This window comes from Malurus melanocephalus, unplaced genomic scaffold, assembly GCF_030028575.1.
Source record: "Malurus melanocephalus ecotype Western Australia unplaced genomic scaffold, MMel_1.1 scaffold_616, whole genome shotgun sequence".
Lineage (NCBI taxonomy): Eukaryota > Metazoa > Chordata > Aves > Passeriformes > Maluridae > Malurus > Malurus melanocephalus.
Genome location: NW_026623848.1, coordinates 256930 through 272645, shown reverse-complemented (window position 1 = coordinate 272645; position 15716 = coordinate 256930). Strand labels below are relative to the sequence as shown.

Here is a 15716-nt window from a genome sequence, read left to right as displayed (position 1 = left end):
AAAACAGGGAATTGGAAATGTGGAAATAGCTGGGTGTGCTCTCACCTCTTTCCATGTGCCACTAAATCTGGGGAGCTGGAAATACAGGAACAAGCCTCCAAAGCCAACAGCTGTGTGATCTTTGGAGTGTTCTCCAGGGAATTTGGGGAAGCAGAGCAGCCCCTGGCATTTGCTGTTGGGGGGAGGCCCTGTGGGGTCACACAGGGGGGTGACACAGCCCYGCTGCAATCCCTTCAAGAACCAGGGGAATTTCATCCCTCGTGCAGCTGCACCAGAGGAGCTGTTYGGCTCCAATGCTCTCATGTTGCTCCATTACAAGAATTCCCAGGTGAAATGGAGTAACAAAAGGATCTGGGTAACAAAAGGGTCATGACTGAATGAGAGGCTGAACTTCAGCAGGCTGCAAAATACTCYGATGAAAACAAACCACCAAAGCAGATGGTATCTATCCCTTGCAGATCCTCCTGACCCTCTGCCCTCACACAAACTCGCTGCAGGAACAACTGCCAGGGCTGGCAATGGCAGGTACTTACGATTGACAGGCAAAAGACATTCCAAAGATGGGGATGCAGCGGAAAATGCCCTCCCAGCGTGTGTAACTCACTCGCTGCAGCCACTGCCCGCTGAACAGCCCGTGCTTGAAGGAGGACAGCACAACCTGCAGCCAGGACAGAGAGCAGGGGTGAGGAGCCAGCCCCAAATGGCCCCATGGCAGCAGCAATGCCAGGCTGGGATAACAGGCAGCGTGTGACAGCTCTGCCAGGAGCAGCCTGAGCTGCCACCACAGCCCCATCCCAACYCCCCCTCCTCCCTGTGCCACCCACAGAGCTCCCAGGGCCACCAAGGATCCCAGCAAATATTTTAAATCCCCCTTTTTCTGATGCCATCCCACATCACAGCACTCATCAGGGTGGGACAATTTCCACYGACACATTAACTGTGAAAATTATTGTTCAAAACAACCTCTTTTGCACTTTTTTAAATGTGTTTTTAAATCCAAACAGGAAGCACGGTTGGCCTSAGAGAATCCTGTTCAGCAGAGGGAGACAAAGGGTCCTAAAACAGGATCCCACCTGCTGCTCCAGAGCCATTTAACAATTCCAGCACACCAAAGAGAAGGAAAAACTTCAGGAAAGGGGGAGGAGTCGAGGCTGGGGAGCTCCCTTGCCATGGACACAGGAACTGGCAGGAGTTGGGTTGCACAGGAAGCAGAAGGTAAATATGTCTGAATGTCTGTTTATAATATCCCTGGATGGGGTTTCTAATCCCCAGAGATGTTTCAGTGCAGCCAACTCTCATGAATGTTGTGGTTTCTTAAAGGCACAGCTCCTGGGATGTTCCACACCTCCCTGTGGAGGCAGTTCCACAGGGAACTGGAAAAATCACATGGAAAGAATTTCCACACCTTCCTTTTCTTCCAGTCTTGAAATTTGGGTGAGACAGGGTTAGGGCTTCACRAGTGAACCACAGGAGCATCCAGGAGGTGGAACTGGTCATTAAAAAGCAAAAGAAAGTAGGAAAACAGGATTCCCAGTGTCCGTACCCACCACGAACATGAACACGGTGTAGAAGATGAGAGCCATGGCACTGAAGGATTGGATGGAGGCCATCATGTTCCTCTGGAGGCTCAGGGGAAGGACAATGCACAGGGAGACAGCAAAGAGCAGGACAATCCTGAAACTGCCCGACACCTGCAAAGGGGACCTGCATAAACACCCCACCCAACGAGCAAACCCTGACACAGTTCATCTTTCCAGAGTGAAAAGCAACTTTAAACAGTGAAATTGTGTGTCTGGAGGTGTTTGAAAATGCTGTGAGCTCTGTGGGCTCCATCTGTGCTGAGCTGAGACAGTCACTGGGTGCCACTGTTGCTCTGCAGTGTGTGACAGGTCCRAGCTGCAAAAATTTGGGGGGTGGTTGTAGGGTTTAAATGCTAATCCAGCACAAGCTATTTAGGTATTTTCATGCAATTAAATAAAACCTAAATTTACTTGGGGAGACGAGAGATTGGAAGTCCTGAAAACTCCGATCCAGAAAATTAATCAAAGCCTTACAGTGGTATTTATTATAGCAGAACACTCTGGAATGCTTGGAAATATTTAATACCTAATTTGGCTGCAGCCTCAACGCATCTTTTTTAACTTCACAGTCCTTTAATCTGAGCTTAGGAGCATCAGGCAGCACAGATAACACTCCACCAAAAATCCTTTTGCTTCCCTGCATGGCCCTTGTGCCGGCTCCGAGGAGCACTTCTTGCCTCTGAGCATCCTGAGCCAGCACGGGCTCATCACATGGCTGAGGAGGCAGCAACACAGAGACTTTGGCCACAGAAACAGCCAGGGACAGGACAAAAATCTCTCCTGAATTCGAGGAAGGAGAGGTCAGACAGAGGAACTGCCTGTCACTACCCAGTGGGGCAGGAATTAAGGCAGGAAGCATTATCTCCCCCTGGAATCTGCTCCAGAATTAATAAGGGACCAAGTTAAAAATAATTCCTTTGATGGGAATGCCTTACTGGAGTTTTACACAGCTGATTGTTTGCCATATGTCTGAGCTTCCCGGACTTCCCTGAGYCAAAGGCTCTGTGCAYGAGGAGCTCTCTGTGAGGGGACCCCACAAAGCCCCCCTGGSAYCYCCTGGMACACACTCCAAGGCAGGAGCTCTGCAGCAYCCAAARAACACAGGGCTCAGTGCAAGGTCTGATTTATTCACCTGGAATCCCAGCAGCCGGGCAAAGAAGTTGGAGCCCAAATCGCCGATGACGACRTAGAAAGCGATGCAAGTGCCCAACATCAGCCCAATCATGCTGCAAACACAAACAGGGATGGATTAGGAGGGTCATGGAAGAGAAGGACACCCCTTCTGCACTCAATCCCAATGAAACAGTCACCAGAGAACCTCCATCCACACCAAACACTTGGAGACACAGCTCTGCCCACAGCCTGTGCATGGGTTTAATTCGTGTTGGAAGGCACAGGAAAAAAAACAAGGAAAACTAATCTTGGAGATGACAAGAACTCCTTCAACTCCTGGAAAAATTTAAAAGAATCAGTACCAGACTCTTTGAACCCCAACCCCTCAGCAGGGCCCTGCCATGAGAGTCTCTATATCCAACAGGCTCTCCAACATCTCTCCACACAATGGACCACACTTTAATGAAAAGATTGTCCATGAACTGCTTCTCCTCCCAYTTCTGGACCATGTTCCTTCCCAGTTCCAATTATAGAACATCCCTGTGGCAATTACAGCCTCTGCTTGCATGGACAAGGAACATCTGAGGAATATTCTTGTGTATTTTTAGTGCTGTGCAGAGGTTTGCAGCTGGGAAGAAGGAGCTGGAAACGCTGCCTGCCCTGGGTTCAACATGCCTGGAAAGGAAGCCCTGCTGGAAAAAGCAGGGCTGTGAGGATTGTGCCATCACCTGAGATCTGCACTGGGGTCATGGGAGGAAGCAATCTGCCCTGAGATGGAGACAGGATTCCCCCTCAAGGCATCTGACAGGGAAGGGAGCACAGAGGGCAGGATCAGAGCAGATCCCGGGATGCAAGGAAGCAAACACTCCCTCCCACTAACTCAACAGCAGGGATGTCTCCCCTGGAAAGCTGCCACGAGTGACACGCCTGTGATTTCACAGCAGAGCAGGAGAGGAGCTCATCCCCACCTTCTGTGCTCCAGTGCCTGGGAARTGCTCCCATCTCCAGGAGCTCTGGAACGGGTGGGATGGAGGTGGCACCTGTGAGCTGWGCTGAGGGGATCTCACTCAGCTCCAGGAGACAGGAGGGGAAGGAAGGAGAGCAAAGCAAAGCTCAGAAAAGTTTTCACCAAAGACACTCAGACTGTTCACACTTCAAATAAGCAGCAGATTTACCTTGTTTCCACCAACATTTTTCCTGCTTTTCCATAGGCATGAAACGCTGGCATAAAAGGGAAAAAAAAAGGGCAAGTTAGTCAAAGAAAGGTCCAGAACAGGGCAAGATGTCAGTTCACAATTAGACACTAACAGTGACACAGGGCAGTGCAGCAGGAACCCACCACTGGTATTTTGGGGCTGTTTCCCTCACCCTCCCACTTTCTTTTTCAGCCATTCCCTCTGGAAACTGAAAACCACATAAGACAGGAACAGGGATGAGGGAGAGCCAGCAAGCAGGTTCTTTTTTTTTTCTATTTAAAACCAGAAGTGGTGTGAAGCAGCAGCCACACATGGCAGCCATTAAAGGCAATGGGAGAGAAAATATTCCTGTACAAAATTGTGTGTGGCGAAAGTTAAAGTGGTGCAGAATTCCATTCCAAGTCCCCTTTTTATTTTTATCTTCCCCCTCGAACTGGGCAGCCCGACATTGCTGGCTGGGAGAGCTGAGCTGGTGCCCAGAACGTTCAATCCCATTCCCAGAATACCCAGTGCTCCCAACCCACACCAAAGGGCTGCTGCCAAGGCTTTGCTTTCCCCCCCTCCCATCCTTGGGTTGGAGCAGAAAATGCTCAGTAGTCCTAAAATCACTGGGTTTTCTCTTAAAAAGACAATGCCAAGAAAACTTTACTTCTATTTTTAKCTCTTGCTGGGCAGAATGGGAATGGGGAGCTCCGGTGCCAAACCCAGACCACAGTACCCAAATCTGCCAGTGAGGTCCAGCATGAACCCACCACCCTGGAGTCCCCTCTGCCTTCCCTCAAGGAACAGCCCAACATTCCCAGCACCCGCCAGAAAACAAAAATCCAATCCTTTCTGGAAGCTTCTTCTGCTATTTTAAATATTAACTTCAACTCTTGATTTCCTTGGACTCTACTCCAGCTAAAAGTTCAGGAAACGAGATGTTCTCCCACAGAATGTGCAAAAAGCACGGCAGGGACCCACAGCCTGGAGCGAGGATGTGGAGGAGCACCCAAAATAGCTGCTGGATGGGTGACAGGGCAGTGGGACAGCTGCCACCAGGCAAAGTGCCCGGGCACGGGGAGCGGCCRCTCCACTCCGGCCTCCTTTGGGAAATCACAACCATGAAGGAAAAGGCAACAGCCCTAAGGGGGGCAGGCCCACAGAYGAAGGGTCTGGGAGGAGAAAAAGGAGTCAGCAAGAGGAAAACATCCCTCCTGGAGATGGGAGATTAACAGGCTGAGCTGGGGGGGAATGGTGCTGCCAATCCTTCCAGCACACATTCCAGACTCTGTACACAGCCACAGGTGATGCTGGMACCAGCCTGTCCCCCTGGCTGCTTGGAGCTGATGTTCAGTGAGAAAAATCTACCTGGGGACAATGGAAAAATGGAATTCTTTATATTCTCCAGGAGGCAACGACTGGAAAATGAACAGTACAGTTGAATCCTTGGAATGGGTCTTGGAATTGCTCAGTAATGGGAAAAGCCTTTTAAAGTGTGGGGGCTGAGCTGCCCTCAGGAGCTGTCCCTCAGGAGCTCAGCACAGCTCCTGTACATCCCAAGGGCTGCTGGAAGGGCAGCAAGCCCTGGTTAAAATTCATCTGGGAACTGCATCCACTTCCCTCCTTGCCCACATCTGCCCGTGGCCCTTCCCCTCCACACAGTGATGCCGAGCCACCCCGAGCCCCAGAGCCACGAGCAGCAGCAGCAGCAGCAGCCTGGGACACCCTTTGTGGCTCGCCATGACTGCTGCTGTTCCTCCGGAAGGCGCTGCCTGCCTGCAGGGAATGTGCCCAGCCTTCCTCCGCGTCTCAGCGCTGCCAAAGCCTCCCGGGAGTGCCTGCAGATGTCTCCGGGCCCGGCCTCCGGGGACAAAGAGGGTCTTGTGTGGAGCTGCCCGACCCCGGAGCATTGGGATGCGGCRTGGGAGCGCTCCCGGTCCATGGCACCTCTCCCAGGGCACCGGGAGCGGGCACAGGCACCGCTGCCAGCCTCTGCCTGCCAGGAGGAAGCTGGGAAGCATTGCTGGCCCTCTGTGTATCCCAGCCCTTGGCTTTGSAGTGTGCAGAGGATCCCTTCTTCCCGGGACACGCTCCAAGGTGGAGGGGACTCTCTGTCCTCCGGGAAGCAGCACACAAAGGCGTCTTGTGAAGGGCAGGGAGAGGCGGCACCGGCAGCTGGGCTGGGCGCTCCGGGGGCTCCCCCTTCCCTCTGGCACCAAAACAACCTCCCAGACCACGGAGCTTCTCCATCCTCTCCATTTCTGTAGCAGATACAAGTCRGCAGGAGCCAGGATGTGCTTCCTGGGAGCAACACCTCGGGCACTCCAAGGGAGGAGCAAACCCATCTGTCAGCAGCCAGCGCAAGCCCTTGTGCCAGGGCAGCACCAGCCAGCTCTGAACTCCCACAGAAAAGTAAGGGAGAACAAGGAAAATTGCCTTTTCCTGCTGCTTCATATGGCAGCAGCAAGGACTGGAACTCAAACACCTCCTCCTGCTCCCCRAGTCAGTCAGAATCCCAAGAGAGGCCACGAGCACAGGCCGATCCCGGYGCCAGCGCTGCGCTCCGAGGGTGGCCAGGCTCTGCCAAAACCCACCCAGGGATCYTCCAGATGTTTTTATTTTCTCAGCCCTTTGGAACCTCGCGCTGTTTCCTCTCTGCTGCGCCATAAAGGAGCTCCCAGCTCGGATYCAGGCAGCCCAGCTTCGTGCCAGGCTGGCAGGACCCACTGTCCCGGCAGAGCTGGGTGGGGAACTCATGCCCAGACCCATAATTAATTCATCCCAGACCCACAATTCATCCCAGATGGCTCCCGGGAGCTGGGGTTTGGATCATCTCCTCCTGTGCCCCGCAGAGTCAAAACAACTCAGCACCCATTAACTGGGCTGTCGGGAGCAGGATCCAACCCCCGCGGGAGAGAATGAGGGAAACTGGAAACTGCAGCGAGAAAACATTTGTTGTTCCAACAGCACCACKGAGGAAATGTAAATTTGGAGGCCAAGGTCACATTGCAGTGAGAAAAGGAGGCCTGGGAAGCAGCCCTGGAGCTGGGATCTCACCGAGGCCGGGGTAGGTCCTGCGYTTGCTGAGGTTGGCCGACTTCACCAGGAACATGCAGGACTGGTGAGTCATCCACGAGCAGAAGATGAGCAGCACAGCTCCCAGGACGATCCCACACTGCAACAGAGCAAAGGGGGAAGAGCCCAGCAGGAGATGGGGGGGTCAGGCATCTCCCACAGCTCACCCACTGTCCCTCAGCACCCCTCAGGTTCCCCCACATTTTCCCCTCTTTCTGGAAGTTCTGTCCCCTTCCTACCAGCTGTGGGGGAGATACCAGCTCCACATCACTCTCTCCACAGCACAAGAACATGTGGAACACAAGCAGCTCCCCACAGCTCCCAGCTGCACCAGTCTAAGCACCGAGGACAGAACTGGGACCAGGCTGTGGAGCAGAACTTCCACCCTGGCTCATCCCCCAGCACCCTCCACAGCTCCCAGTGCGTTCAGGGAGCACAGACAGACCCCGAGGTGCCACCTCTGCTGCAAATTTACTTATCAACAACTGCTTGGTATCACAAACTCCTCACCCAGCTCCTGCCTGGCTGCCTCCCCTGTTCACAGGGGTGGGAACCACGGGGCACCAAGCAGGTGAGTGGGAACAGGGCCAAATCCCGGTCCCAGCTGCTCTTTCCCTGCTGTGTCTGAGCCAGGAGAGCCCGTGGGGATGGGGCAGATCCAGGGGTGTGGGGGCACAGCAGGTCCAGCCTGTCACAGCCTCCAAATCAACTCACGTTTATCATGTGGATAAATTCTTTGATTTAATTTTTCCCTTCTCCTTACAAGAAAGGTCTCTCTCTCAGTTGGAGACAACAGGACAAGGAAAAGCCCAAAGTTCGGTGCAGAAGTTTTGAGTTGGAGACTTCATGACTGAGAAAACYGCAGTGTTTGGAACACAGTACAGACCTGATCTGGATCTTTAGTGTTTCCTTTGCTGATTTTCCTTTCCAACCACGGAACCACCCCCCCAGTTCGGACCGGGGGGTGCAGAGGGACCCCTAAACTGGTCGTGGAGGAGCTCGCAGAGGCTTTGGGGAGCCGAGGGCGGGGACAGACACCCCCGCCCCAGCCCGGGGGACACCGGCAGGACCCCGCTCCCCGCTCGGCCCCTCACCTGTCGGAAGCAGAAGGGCACGGTGAGCACGCTCACCCCCACGATGCTGTTCACCACGTTCATGATCAAGCCCCAGTTGGAACCCGCCGCCGCCGCCGCCGCCATGGCCCACAGCGGGGGATCCCCACGGTGGGGGACCCGGTTTGTGGCCGCTCCCCGCGCCCCACGGCCGGCTCGGAGCCCCCGGTGTCCCCGGTCCCCCTCAGCCGCCCGTGCCCGCCATGGCCCCACCGGGCCCGCCCCGACCCGGCACCGGCCACAGCGGCACTTCCGGCTTCCGCCGCCGCCGCCGGAAGCGACGTGGAGCGCGCGGCGGAGCGGGGACGCTCCTGCCGGCTCGGAGGTGCAACTCGCTGGTCCTGGGAGGCCGAAGGAGGGTCCCCATGGTTGGGGTACCCCCGGAGAGCTGAGCGGGGCCAGGGAGGTGCGGGAATGATAAAAACACACATCCGTGCGTGGAAAGGCACGAATGGGGGTGTGTGCGTGGCTTTACGTGAATGCGTGTGCATGTACATGCGTGACCGCAGGTTTTGCAGCAGCGCTGGTACCCGAGCGGGGGTCCCCGGCGTGATGGGAGCCCCCGAACGGCCCCTCGAGGGCAGCGCATCACCCCCGGCATCCCYTCTGGRTGCACATCCAGCTGTGCACWCACATCTGCTCTCCATGCCGSCTGGAGCCATCCCCAATTCCATCRCGGATGTAACCCCCATATCCCCCAGGATAAGGGAAAAAGAAGGAAATATGTGGGGGAGCTCTGGAAGGGTCCCCCGAGGCCAGGCATGGCGGCAGTTCGGAGTGGCGCTCGCCAAGGGCATGTTCCCGTCGGAACGAAACACGCGGCGCTCGTATAATTTGCAGCAATTGCGATGAGAAACCACAGGAATTTGCTGTACAAAAGGTTTGCAGGGAGGTGAACAGGCGGCCTAATTCCCTCCAGGTGCAGCGCGGGATCGGTAGCTCTGGCTGCGTTTTCCTGGCTCCTGTGTCAGAGCGGTGGCTCCATGTGTGTCCTCGGGGTGGGATGAGGGATCYTCTCCGGGTCATGCAGCTGGTTTGGGGGAGCTGAGCCATGGTCAGGAAAGGGCTCTGGTGGCTTCTCCGTGTCCGAGCGGGAGCCGGGAGCTTGGACAATTCACAGAGCGAGCCAGGAGTCCCTGTGACACGGGATGGGGATACCAGGGGAGCAGCCCCACGCTGCCACCTTCCTGCGCTCGTTCGTGCCCATCCCGAGGGAATGGGGTTTTCTCCGGYTCCTCAGGTACCATCAGCTGCACGGCAGCTCCGAGCATCCCAAATCCTGCCTCCAGCAGCACCAGGGCAGCTTCCCATCACAAACCTGCTGAGAGCGAGGGAGAATTCCCTGGCAAGTGTGAACGACTCTGAGCGGCCAGGCACCAGCAGGAGGGAGCCCTGATCCCGCTCTGCCGGCACAGGACACTGAGAGCTTTGGGATCCAGCAGCAGCATTCCCACCACAGGATCCACTGGGAATCCCAGGTGGCTCAGAGCCCTTCCCAGTCCTGCCCCATGGCCCAGATTCCTCCCGCTGGATTTGGAGCCATGCAGAGCAAGCAGCCCCGCAGGACGGCAGAGCCACAATTACTGTAATTAGAAATGGGGGCTCAGGGCTGGCTGATCCCACAGGGATCCTGCGCTGCTTTATGGAAGAACAAATCGCTCGGGATGTCCACGGGCTGCTGCTGTGTCCGACGCTGCTCCGCAGGGATGTGCACACGTGTGTTTGCACTGTGCTGAGCTGAGCCACATTCCCAGCTCCCGTGGGAAATGCTGTCCCAGGAAAACAGCTGGGTCCATCTCTGCTCCCTCTCCCGTCCCACCCTTGTTCAGGAATTCACCTCAGTGGCAGCCTCATGCCAGGGAGCTCCCATGAATTCCCGTGGYACAGGGTTGCTCTTCCTGCTCTTCCCTGGAATCACGAGCTCCMTGGGACCATCCCTGCCCTCCCTTCTTGGGGAGCACAGCACAGGGTCCGGGGGGAATGGGAGGGAATGGGAACCCCCTCTCCAGACCCTGGGCAAGCCCACCCACACCCCACTGTGCCCCCTTTGCCCACAGATCGGCACCCAGCACCCAGGGCCACCCTGCTCCCGACGGCTGGTTCCGGTGACAGATGCCTGGCAGATCCTGGGAACCACCCAGCAGGGATTGAAAAACATAAATTAAAACAAATTGCAGTTTTATATTGCAAATAAGGGCAGTTTGATGGGTTTTATTGCAGAACAACCGTTAATGAAGTGCAGTTTCAGGCACCTTAATTGCTCAGGGACCAAAGTTCAGTCCATATCTCCAGCAGGGCTGGGAGCCGCCGTGCGTCCCGCGAGGGCCTGGCAGGTTGGGAACGGGATTGAGAATGAATTTATGGGCACGATGAGGGGGATGGAGGCAAGGGCCCCAACGCATGTGTGGGGTTTGGGATAAACAGCAAAGCCTGTGCTGGGGACAGAAGAGAGGCAGGCCATGGTGACCCGTCCCATGGTGTTACCCCAGTGTCAGCCTTGGGGCCCCAGAGTGGGTGCTTACCATGGGGTGAATTTTGGAATGGGGGCACCGATGCCTTTGGGACGCTGTGCTGCCCCAGGGGCTGGGCAGGATCGATGCAGAGCCAAGACCGTGGGAAGCCCCCTTCACCCCCCAGAACAAAACCCGCGTGGGTGTGCAAGGCACAGAGGGGTGTGCGGGTGGCCATAGCACCGGGGGTACAACCGGGGGAGATCCACATGCAGCCACGCACACACAGGACAAGGATCGCGCCCGCCCCACGCGAACCCCGGCGAACCACCGTCACACCCGCGCGTGGACGCGCTCCCCACCTGCACGCACCCACGCCTAGCACAGGCACGGAGCTGTAGCGAGCCGTTCCGAGCCTTACCGGGCCGTTACCGGACCTGACCGAGCCGCACGGGTCCGGYGCGGTTTCCCCGCGCGCGCCCATTCATTCCCCACCCGAGCCGTGGGAACGAGCCGCGCGCGCCGCGGGCGGGAAGCGCAGCCCCGCGCTGGCCACGCCCCCTCCSTGCTCATGAATGGGCGCGCCCCGCCCCTCTCCGCATTAGGGCATACGGCGCGGTTCGGGGGGCGGGGCCAGAGCGGGTCCGCCCCGCCCCCTCGCCCCGCCAATCAGCGCGGCGCGCCGGGCCCCCCGCCGGGCCCCGGCCTTTGTTTGTGGAGGGCACCGGGGCCAATGGGAGCGCGGGACGGGGGGTGCTGGGCCAATGGGAGCGCGGGGGGGGCCGAGGGGCGGGGCGTGGGGCACGGCCCGGCCCGGCCACGTGCGCGCGGAGCCGCCTCCGCCGGGACCGGGGACAGCGACGGGACCGGGGGGACCCCGGCATGGCCGAGCGGGGCCGGGATCACCGGGCTGTGTCCCAGAGGGTGCCCCGGTGATCCCGGCAGTCCCAAGGACACCTGCCTGTCTATGCACTGTCAATGCCAGACCCCGGTGCCGCTCAAGGTTCGGCACCTTCCTGCCCCGGTAGACACCGGAGGGCCACGGTAGAGCGGCTCCAGCCCCTGCTGCGTCCCTCGGGCGCTGTCCCGGGTGTGTTGTGGGTCAGGGCTAGCAGAGGTGGCAGCAGGGTTATTTTGTGTTTGGATATCTGTGGCCCCACTCACCCATTACAGCCAGGATTGGGGAGGGGGCGTCGTACYGGGCAGCAAATCCCAACTGCTGCAGCCCCCGCGCAGACAGAACTGCACCACACTCCAGGGCAGGGACAGAGCCACGAACAGATCTGTGTACTGGGACAGGGCTGTGCCAAAAACCGACTACCTGGAGGGGACCACACYGGGCAGGAGCCTCCCGAGGGGRCCTGGAMAGGAMCACCRTCMATGCTTGAGYTGTGTCCRGGATCTGCTGTCCTCTCCTTGGCCGTGACACATTTCCTGGTTCCCAGCTGGCCCCAGCACCAGGCCAGCCCCATGCGCATGCTGTAGGGCCGCCTGCTGCTGGCCACACTCATGGCAAAGCCAGGGCACTCCCAGCCCAGCAGCAGGAGGACAACTCTTTGCTGAAAAGGTGAAGGTCACAGTCATTTTCTCTGTCACAGACAGCTCCCAGTTCTGTGTTTGTCCGTTCCTATCCCTCCTGTGCTCCAGGACACCATCACAKCACAGCTCAGCATCACRCCGGCCRTGGCTCTGACATTCCCAACTGYGGTGGTGTTGTGGTGGTGGCTGCTRAYGGCCAGGCCAGGGGGTGCTGCCTCCGCTTCTGGTTTGCTCCTCATCCCCCTCCCTGTCTCCCATCCCCAGCTCACAGCTCTGGATCCATCCCCCTGTGCAGCCAGGCCTGCCCAAACCACGGCAGCAGCACCGAGCCCCGGGGCAGGGCACAGCCCCGGTGTCACCTGCTGGTCAGGACAGCGGCCGCTCCGGGCCAGCCCCGCCGCGCTCCTCGCTCCTCGGCAGCGGGGGAAGCACCGGTGCATCTCCCGGGGCCCGGGAGAGAACAAAGGAGGGCAGCTGCAGCGGAGGGAGCGGCGCTGCCGGATGCGCTGCAGCGCGGATAATCCGCCCCGGCACAGCCTCCGGAGCACCGGCAGCTCCGGGTGCGGGGCGGCCGCTCCGCCCGAGGCGGGAGGGCTCAGCGGGGATGGGCAGGGGGCTCATCCCGGTTCCCCACGCAGCCCCATCCCGCATCCTCGTGCCGTGCCCCCCGTTCCATCCCGCCCCGCGCCCCGGTGTGGCCGCGGCGGTGCTCACCCCGGCTAATGCCGCGCCATAAAGGAACCGTCTTACATTAACGACTTTTGTCACCGAAGTCATTAACATAATAGGGCTTCCACATCAAAATTGAATATTAATGCTCCGCCGGCTGCGGAGGGAGGCGGATAATTGCTCTAATACATTTTCCAGTCGGATTTTCGCATCGTGGCAGCAATTGCATTAGCAAACCCGATTATTCCCACGGCCGGTACAATGGGATGGTTAATGGGAGTTAAGTTCCTGCCTTTTTCCTCGGACCCCCGAGTGGCTGCGGCTCCGTGCCCCCCACTGCCCCCACCCGCGGGGAGCACGGGGCAGGGGGCGAGGTYCCTGAGCTGAGAGCGGAGGGGACAGTGGTGCAGAGCCACCTCGTCCCTCCGCGCCGGCAAACACAACCCTTGGACGCAGACGGCCTTGAGACGCGCCGGGAACACTGCGGCCAGCTGGAAAGCCGCCTGTCCCTGGAGCCGTGCTGTGCTGTTCCGTGCCATTCCGAGCTGTGAAGGACAGCAGAGGGGACACACGAGCCAGGGGGTCCCGCCACAGCGGTGCTGGGGCTCCAGGGAGAGCCAGGGCTTGTTACAGATCCCTCTCTGGGAGTATCAGKGGACCCTCCAGCCTCCTTTCCCTTCTGAGGGGGCTCAGCAGCTCCTGGGAGGATAAAGCTCAGGAAAATAGCTGAGAAGGTGGAACATTATTGGAGTTGCAGCCCCTTCACTACCCCAAACCTGTCCCCTGTGTAGGGACAGGTGTGCCCTCTGCCACCACACCCCATCCTCGGGATGCTCTCTTACACCCCAGAGTGACACCAAATTCAGGGGGCTCCGTGGTGGCACAGCCCCAGCTGAGGGGGGATAAGGCACCGTGAGAGCAGCAGCAGCAGTGGACAAAGGTAGCTGCAGGGCTGGGGGGTCGATGTGAGGGGGGTTGTGATTAWATTTGCTTTAATTGTGCTCATTTGGACTCACTTCATTGATCAACCTCACACAGCAGAATTATCCCCACAGGGCAGGGGGGCTGCCACAGGGTTTAGACACCCACAGTGGGGGTCTGGCTACGCACTGGRGGGGCTGCCCAGATGGAATGTGCCCACATTTCCCCAGGGTGGGGGGTCTGCCCATGGGAGGGGGCTGCCCAAAGCAGGGGCTTGCCCAGGGGATGCTCCCACTGTGCCCTGGTGCTCCACAATCACTGGACTCAGCCCCTTCCYACCCAGCACCAGGGTTCCCCCAGCCCCTTCCCATTCCCACTCCTGTGAGCGTAACTGCAGGAAGGAAGAGCCTGAGAGCCGCTTTTTCTGAGGTTTTTTTGGTTTTCTTTTTCAGTCAAGAAACTCTTTCCCAGCACTCCTCAACCACGAGTGGCTGCACACCACGTCCCCCCACGCCGGGATCTGCACCGCGCACGGATAATCCATCACAGCCCTTTCCCAGCCCTTCCCACGTGGAGAGGGATCCAAGGGGCCTTCGCACGGCAGCAGTGGAGCAGAATGCAGAGGCTGAGTGTGCGGTGCCTCCGTGCTGCCGGTGCCATCCCGTGTCCTTCCGTGTCCGTGTGTCCCTCAGCGTGTCCCCGTGCATGGCTCCGTGCCGCAGCCGCACGTCCCGCTGCACCAGCGCCTGTGCCGGGCTGAGCCCTGCGGTGCGGCCGCCTGTTCCCGGCTGTCCTTGTCTGTCTGTCCCTGTGCCGTGTCCGTGTGTCCTGGCGTGCTCAGCTCTGTCCGTGCGGTGCCGGAGGGTCCCCGTGGCCCCCGGCCGCTCCCTCCTAACTCGATTGCCGTCCCGCGTAATGAATCGCCCGCCGTAATCTAATCGTGGTTACGAGTGATTGGGATTTATTTCAGCGTTTTCAATCAATTACCGCCTTTTATTGCAAAAAAAGAAAAAAAAAAAAAAAAAAAAAACCCTCAGTGCCCTGAGAGGGACCCCGGTGGCAGCCGCTGCCAGGCCTCAGTGCCCGGTATCCCCCAGTGCTGCTCCCGCTCCTGTTCCCGCTGTGTGGTCCCCGGTACCCCATGGGCTCCCCTCGCCCTGTGCAGCCCCCCCCTATCACACAGCCCCTCAATTTGCTCTGCCCCCTCCCCGCATTGCACACAGCCCCCCAACGTTGCACTGTCCCACACATTGCTCTGCATGGCCTCCCCACGTTATACAGCCCCCCCAACAATGCACAGGCCCCCAGCATTTCACTGCACATGCCCCCAACACCTACACCCTCACCTAGCAGGGCCCCCAACCATCCCAAACCACCCCAATGCAGGCCCCCAACACTGCACACTCCCACCCTGCTCTGCATGGCCCCCCGRCATTGCACAGCCCCCGACATCGTACGCCCCCATTGCACATCCCAATAACGCACATCCCCCTTTGCTCTGCACGGCTCCCCACATTGCACCCCCTCACTGCACGCCCCCCAACCCTTCACCCCCCGGCTCGCACGGCCCCCTCCCGTCCCCGGCAGCCCGCCCATGGCTCCGCCGCCCGTCCCGGACCTGCGGCCGGCGCTGCCCGCGGCCCCGTTCCCCTCTCGCCGCTCTTTGATCCCGCTCGCTCCGGCCCGGGGCGCTCCGGGGTGTGCGCGGGGGGACCTGGAAACCGCCCCCGCCGCGCGTGTCCCCCCCCACCCCCCGGGGGGGGCGCCTTGAAACCGCCCGCGGCACCGGCCAATGGGCGCCTTGTTTACACTGCGTGATTGACAGCTCGCTGGCGCGCCGCCAGCCAGTCAGAGCGCGGGGGGGGCGCTCGCGCTGCGGCGGGGGGGGGTGCGCAGCAATGCAATTCCGCCGCCCCTCCGCCCCGAGCGCCCTCTGCGCCTGCGCGCCGCTCCCTCCTCCCCATTCATCCGCCGGGCTTGAATTAGGCGCCGCCGTTCCGCGCCGCTCGCCGCGCGCTGATTGGCAGGAGCGCTGGCGGCCCGCCAGCCAATCGGCGGCGGCGCTCGCTTGACGCGCGG

At 59.1% G+C, this 15716-nt stretch overlaps 2 protein-coding genes across 2 annotated transcripts in view; both read right to left on the bottom strand.

Moving 5' to 3' along the window:
* Positions 1–8204, bottom strand: part of SLC38A10 (solute carrier family 38 member 10) — a 29187-nt gene extending 20983 nt beyond the window's left edge. The window contains exons 1-6 of the mRNA XM_057383214.1: positions 8041–8204; positions 6929–7046; positions 3869–3914; positions 2713–2806; positions 1548–1691; positions 534–658 (exon numbers count right to left, since the gene is read on the bottom strand). Of these exons, the coding sequence (XP_057239197.1) occupies positions 534–658; positions 1548–1691; positions 2713–2806; positions 3869–3914; positions 6929–7046; positions 8041–8145 (632 nt within the window). The 5' untranslated portion in view covers positions 8146–8204. The remainder of the gene's footprint in view (positions 1–533; positions 659–1547; positions 1692–2712; positions 2807–3868; positions 3915–6928; positions 7047–8040) is intronic.
* A 5832-nt stretch (positions 8205–14036) lies between these two features.
* Positions 14037–15716, bottom strand: part of LOC130583710 (translation initiation factor IF-2-like) — a 3960-nt gene continuing 2280 nt past the window's right edge. Inside the window, exons 2-3 of the mRNA XM_057383251.1 lie at positions 15256–15437; positions 14037–14571 (exon numbers count right to left, since the gene is read on the bottom strand). Coding sequence (XP_057239234.1) covers positions 14090–14571; positions 15256–15437 — 664 coding nt within the window. The 3' untranslated portion in view covers positions 14037–14089. The remainder of the gene's footprint in view (positions 14572–15255; positions 15438–15716) is intronic.